Source organism: Carassius gibelio, chromosome B17 (assembly GCF_023724105.1).
Source record: "Carassius gibelio isolate Cgi1373 ecotype wild population from Czech Republic chromosome B17, carGib1.2-hapl.c, whole genome shotgun sequence".
NCBI lineage: Eukaryota > Metazoa > Chordata > Actinopteri > Cypriniformes > Cyprinidae > Carassius > Carassius gibelio.
The window spans coordinates 12,430,637-12,437,178 of NC_068412.1; the positions used below are offsets into that span (position 1 = coordinate 12,430,637).

At 34.3% G+C, this 6,542-nt stretch overlaps 1 protein-coding gene across 1 annotated transcript; it reads right to left on the minus strand.

Annotated features, from left to right (window-relative positions):
• Positions 1–2,699: 2,699 nt before the first annotated feature.
• LOC127976622 (eukaryotic translation initiation factor 2 subunit 1) lies at positions 2,700–6,134 on the minus strand. The gene is made up of 7 exons (XM_052581182.1): positions 5,963–6,134; positions 5,414–5,661; positions 5,239–5,318; positions 4,425–4,576; positions 4,113–4,317; positions 3,296–3,439; positions 2,700–3,193 (listed from the first exon to the last, which is right to left on the minus strand). The coding sequence occupies exons 2-7, from the start codon at positions 5,652–5,654 to the stop codon at positions 3,068–3,070; spliced, it is 948 nt and encodes a 315-aa protein (XP_052437142.1). The 5' UTR covers positions 5,655–5,661; positions 5,963–6,134; the 3' UTR covers positions 2,700–3,067.
• Positions 6,135–6,542: the final 408 nt, after the last annotated feature.

Below are 6,542 nucleotides of genomic sequence, written 5' to 3' on the forward strand. Positions count from 1 at the left end.
GTTTTATGGTTTAGATTTTCTTGCAATTTTAAAGTAAAACATGTTTTTGAAAATATATTTAATGTAATATTTGAAAATAGTTATTTTTTTCATAATAATAAACTTACATAAAGTTTCACTTAAAAAAAAAAAAAAAAAACTTTTTTTCACCCCTGCCCATTCTTCTTTAAAACTAGACTTTTTCATTCCTTCACCCCTATTTTACTAAAAAGAGAGAATTATATATATATATATATATATATATATATATATATATATATATATATATATATATATATATATTGTTTTTTTTTTTCACAACAAAGACCAACTGCAGAAATGAATACAATTTACCATATACTGCGTGTTTCAGTATTTACTTAAAGTTCTTCTTTGAACTACAGTCTTACATAGTCGAGAGATATCAGATGTATTGACTAAATTATACACAAAACTGAAGAACGTTAGGCTCTTGTGACAAACTTGACAAACTTTCAACACAGATATCATGGTAAAGATAAAGCAAACAAGTGGAAATTAACTCTTAGCTCTGGCAACACGGCAGAAATGCATTGGTAATATTTAAAATGTAATTTAGTTTTTTATCCACAAATGATTACTATAAAATATTAACTTAAACCAAGAACTGAAATGTAACTAGATGTAGTCCTTTTCATACAAATTATCTGACCGATAAAAACTAAAACTTTCTTTGTTTATGTTATTATTATTATTATTATTATTTTCTTCACAAATTATGATGGTCAAACACACGGATGGCAACCAGGTTTCATATCAAGAGCTTATTTTGTAGCAGAAACCCTTCTGAAACTGCTTGAAGCTTTCTGACATGTCAAGAACGAATATTATGGTTACTGATCCTTTGGTTCCCTCAATTGGTAGACTTGTGAAATGCAAACACCCCATGAACAGGAAAAATTACTTTGCGTCATATTTATGTTTTATGTTTTTTAAAGCCATCTTAAAAGAAGATAACTCCTTGAAAAAAATTGTCAAATCAATAGGAACCCTGTAACATAACATGAGACAGAATATACATGAAAAAAAAAAATACAAGATTACCCAAAACAATGTTTTATCATGGGAAGTGTGTAATCTTTTAAAACAGAGGAAAACTGATGGTTAATTAATATTAAAGGTGATTATGAAGAGATTCTTTTTCCAAGATGATAAGCGAATGGCTCTTAATTACAGATGCTCTCTCCCCCTCACTTTACGCAGCCTTTGACGCAGCAGTGACAGAAATAACCCCTCATTAGCGTTCATCATGTTAACCTGACTGAGTGTGCAGTGATGGGGAGCTAACTCGATTTTGCAGCAAGAGATTGATTTCTTACAATTAAATGAACAGGTGCGACGCATGTAGAGTTTCAAGATTAGGAGTTCGTAACAATCTCTGAAGTTTATTTCAATCAGACTTCATTAAATAGCCACGTCTTCATTCTTTTCACATTTTCTAAAAATGAAAATGTGAACAAATAGGATGCGAGTGTAAAGTTTCACTTTTAGGTTTTCATCAGAGTTTAGCACGAGGCAGACACAAAAATTTAAGATAACTGAAGGTGATCTGTTCTCATAAAACTCATAGGAATTGTGAAACATTATTAGAATTTAAAGTAAATGTTTGCTTTTTGAAATATTTTAGGATGCAATTAATTTTTGTGATGAAAAATCTGAATTTTAGCATGATTGGGCTACTCCATTTTTTTCAGTGTCACGTGATCCTTCAGAAATCACTCATTAACATTTCATATTATTATAAACATTGAAAGCATTTGTGCTGCCTAAGGTTTTTTTTTTTTTTGTGGAAATCAGGATACTTGTTTCATGATTCTTTACTAAATAGCTTTTATTTAAAACAGAAATCTTTTGTAACATTATAAATGCCCAATTTTTATTAATGGTGTAGTTAATATAATTATGCTGTTACTTATACCTTTTAAGTCAAAGTTCTTTCCAAGACTTCTTCAGACACATGACATAATACCACTTCCAGGGACAATAGAAATGCAGACGTGAGAGTTCATGGTTCTGCAATGGCATAGTAAATTTGGTCATTAAGCCAGATAAAAATATGAAATAATATGAGAGAACTCGCACTTAAAACCATCTTATTAATTAGAAGTCCTGTTCATTTCTTTCAACTTAATTTTCCCAATGTACTATATACCAAATAAGTCTGATGAAAATAATAGGCCTATAGTAGCAATCAAAGTGTAGACACATTTGACTGAATTCATGTTTTTCATTATATTAAAGCCTTTAGATCCTCTTATTCTTAAAATGATGAATTAATGTGCTTTCAAAAGTTTTTAAAATAAAAAGCTCACATATAAAGCACATCAAAAATATATACTTCACACCCAGGGGCACTGAACAAGATCCCGGGCCCTATGCATAGGCAGTCCTAATGATAAAAAAATAACTCAAAAACGTGGAAATCTTTTACACTTGCAGCCGTGTGGTGGTACAGTGTCTGACAACATCCTCACAACACACAAGCAAAATGCTGAATAATAATGCTAAAGACCTAAATAAAATGGTGCGTGACTTTACAAATGAGCATTTTAGTTTGAGCCTACAGACAAAACTGAAACAACAGCGACATCTTTGTATAGAAGACTGATTTACACACAGAGTCTTTAACACCAAAAAATGAAGAAATAATATTAAAAATACAAAAAATACACAACAAATGCTTTGGGGCAAAAAAAATCCTCGTTTTTATTAGTTATGCATCCACAGTGGACTTTGATAAAGAGAAGTAAATTCTGATAAAGAAACGTATTTTCACTAAAAACTGTATCTTTCTTGAATGAGGCTGGAGACAGAAGGTCACTTAAATTACCACACTATTGAAATGGTATCCCCAAGCCAAACTCTAGTGTTCATGGAAGGCATTTCTCCCACAACTCACATGTTTCACTTTCACTGCCTGCCACAATTCACCTGTAATCTGCTTGGTATTATTGAAGCAGTGCTTTTTCAGTCTGTGTGGTATGATAAACTATTGACTGTAACTCAAGTCTCCTGAAGGATTATGGCAATGCTTGTTATTGTGTTTAAGCTAGTCATCAGTCTTGGCCTCCATCTCCTCCGCATCATCGTCTCCATCCACCTCAGCATTCTCTCTCTCCAGCCGCTCTAACTGTCGAGCCAGTTCTGTCTCATCTGTGTCCGTTACCACTTTTGGCTGCAGGGATATCGAAAGGAGATTTATAGCAGCATACTCATATAAAATTTCAGTCAGCAATGTCACCATGCCAGAAAACTGGGAAATCATGATTTTTCTGACCTCCATCTGAATGTTGAAGACGCCTCTCTTCTCTTCAATCTTCTCTTTAATGACAGCCATGGCCTGATTGAGCACAGAAAGCCCCTCTGTGCGCTCCAGCGTGGTTGTGGTCATAACATAGCGCGGAGGGGCAATCAGGTTGATCTGCAACAAAAGCAATGAAATAGTGAGAAAATCTGGATGGTTTCATCTTTCACACAAGTTTATGTTGAATAGCTCTAAAAATGTTGTGTGGTGTAACAAGTGAGAAGTGCATTCTTCCTTCCATCTTTAAGACATGCAAGCATACACATCTTAATGTTTTGATTTTAAATAAACATTTAAGGTTTAGTTCTTCATCTTAAAAGGTACATTTTTTTAAAGAATATATATTGTAAAACTCTAATAAAACAGATTCCCTAATATTTGATATAGTTTGATTTGAATTTCAATCATTTTAATGCCTTTTAAATACTTGACAAATTGTACAATTCATTCATAATTATCTCAGTACATTTTTGGGGAGTTGCACATGACATTTTTTAATTTGAACTAACCTGCATTTCAAAAGTTGTCAAATTATTAGATTTTTAACCTTGACCACATGACTGACAAAAATTTTCAATTACTAACAACATAATTAAAAATTAAATAAATAATTGTATGCCACTTACTGTTTTCTTTTCAGGAATTTGATTATTTTAATGATGCTTTTAATTCAGAAAAAACAACACCACCACATTTATCAAAGTGTATTTAAGTTACTGTATGAATTGCATTTTTAACGCATTTTGAGTGAATTTACATAACCAGAGCAAAAAAAAAATGGGCTTCTTACCTTGATTGGCATACACTCTGTTGAACACTTCAGTCCAGCCCTCAAAGCTTCTTTCACTGCATCGATGCCCTCATAGCCATAGCAGGCCACCTCAATGTCGGCTCTGATTTTAACAGCCTGGGGAGTGAGTCGTCTGTTGATGTTATCGATCAGAACGGTCCTTTCCTCCTCCGTCAAATCCAGATCATCTAAAATAGACGGGTCTCTGCCCAGAACACAATTTACACAAGGATATACAAACATTTTAGTCACAAGTCATTTTAGTCACGAGTCATTTCAAAGTCAATGCTTGATTCATGAATGCATACTTACGACACAACCTGCTTAAAGATGTCATAAGCACCGTATCCAGGCCGCTTGTACTTCTCATCGAACACCCAGGCGGTTCGCTGGTACAGACTCTCTAGCTGCTCATCTTTGGTGTACTCTAAGACTTCTGCCACATGCCTCAAAATGCTGTAAACCTATAAAAATACACACATACACACAACATCTATGAGACCATAGGTTTTAGAAAAAGAGAGGCTGAACTCCGCTTGCTAACTGGGATTGACTGAAGGGCAAAGCAATGGCTTTAAAACAGTGTCTGACTTCATTTTCATCTCTGTCAGTGAAAAATAGCATTTGGGTTTAGAATGAAATGAAATGAATGAAATGAAACTTTAGTAATGCCATTTAATAAGGTCCCATTAGTTAAAATTAGCAAGAGCATAAACTAATAATGAGCAATACATCTGTTAGTTAACATTAGTTAAGAAAAAGAACAATTGCTAATACAAAATAATACAACTACAAGTTTATATTAGCTCAGGTCCACGTTTTACCATGTTCTAGTGTAGGTCTGATGATAATTTACTAAAAGATTATCAGGAAGTTGTAACAAAGTTCACTAAACTCATGAACAATATGCACACGTTTATTCTTAAACATATGCCTAATATGATGGAAATGACATTACCGTCAGTCGTTTAACATTTCTGTCGCAACACAGCAGTCAAATATTAAAAGTTTAGCCACTTACTCTTACATAGTTTTCGACAACTGAAGTCAAGCTGAATTGTATGGATTTTGAGATTGAACAGCTGATCCAAGTGTATTCACCATTAAACAGAAAAGTCATACGCACCGTTTTAGATTTTGTGAACTTGTCTTCACATTTAACGGCCTCTTCAGGTGACACTCTTCTTTTGGATAAATCGATGTAGCCTGTGGAAATGTGGATATCACAGCTTAAAAAGAAGAACGAATCGAGAGAGAGAGAGAGAAGAAAAAAGCAAGACGAGATTGAAACCGAAGCCTGCCTTTCTCTTTATCCACACGGATGACCACCACACACTCGTTGCGGCCGATCCGGATGAGTTTGTTGATGGATCGGATTCGTCGTCTGGAGAGCTCGCTGAGCAGGATCATGCCCTCGATGTTGTTGTACTCCAGCAGACTCACATAGGCGCCCATCTCTGCTATCGACCTGACATTGACCATCACCACATCCTCCACCTCGGGAAACCTGTGCTGGTAGAATCTACAGCCGAGTACTGGCATCTTGATCCTGGCAGAGAGAAACAGTCTGATGTGAGTCCAGCTGTCTGTGTACAAACGACACAAGGGCTCCAGACAGCCAAAGAAAACGTGTAACGCTACAATGAGATAAGCTTGTAACGTAACGTTAAACAGCTATTTTTTATAGAAAACTTCGGCAAAAGTGTTAAGAATGGAGACACAAAAGCGGTCCTTTAAACACACGGTAAACTATACGTTAATTGATAAACAAATCGGATACAGTTCAACAATTCAACACAAGCCACAGCACTTTTTGCCATTCGAACTAAACCCACTATCACTTAACTTACCGATATATAACGTTAAAAGATATGTGAACTATAGTTTACTTAATGTCCTTTAAATCTGATGATGAGAATCCAAGTGCATAGATTAAAAATAAAAGTAAGGAAAACTGAAGAGCGGTTTCTCTGCTATTTCATCGGTTGAAAATCCGGCGGAAGAGGAAGTTATTCTTCCGTTAGTGGCGTGTTAAGATGCTCTGTATCGCCATCTAGTGAAGCGGAGGCGCATTTGCGAATGAAGGCAACATGCCAATGAGTCACAAAATATTTGTTCGTGCGTCTTTTTTTCTTTAAAATTCCCACAATAAATATTTAAATAAAATTTTCTATTTTTAATATTTAATGTATTAATGTGATGACAAAACTGAATTTTCTTCAGTATCAAATTATCCTTCAGAAATAATTCTAATATGTTGATTTGGTGCTAAATAAATATTTCTTATCATAGATATTGAAAACATTTGTGCTGCTTAATTGTTTTGCTGAATGAAGGTCACAAATACCGCATTTATATCACATTAATTTGACAGGTAAAGTTTTTTTGTTGTTGTTGTTTTTGTATGGAAACCTTCCATCCAATCTAGCA

Coding starts and splice junctions, on each gene's coding strand:
- LOC127976622 (XM_052581182.1), bottom strand. CDS start 5,654: ATGCCAGTACTCGGCTGTAGATTCTACCAGCACAGGTTTCCCGAGGTG. Junction 5,319..5,413: donor CCGTGTGGATAAAGAGAAAG/GCAGGCTTCGGT, acceptor ACATTTCCACAG/GCTACATCGATTTATCCAAA. Junction 4,318..4,424: donor ATCTTTAAGCAGGTTGTGTC/GTAAGTATGCAT, acceptor TGTTCTGGGCAG/AGACCCGTCTATTTTAGATG.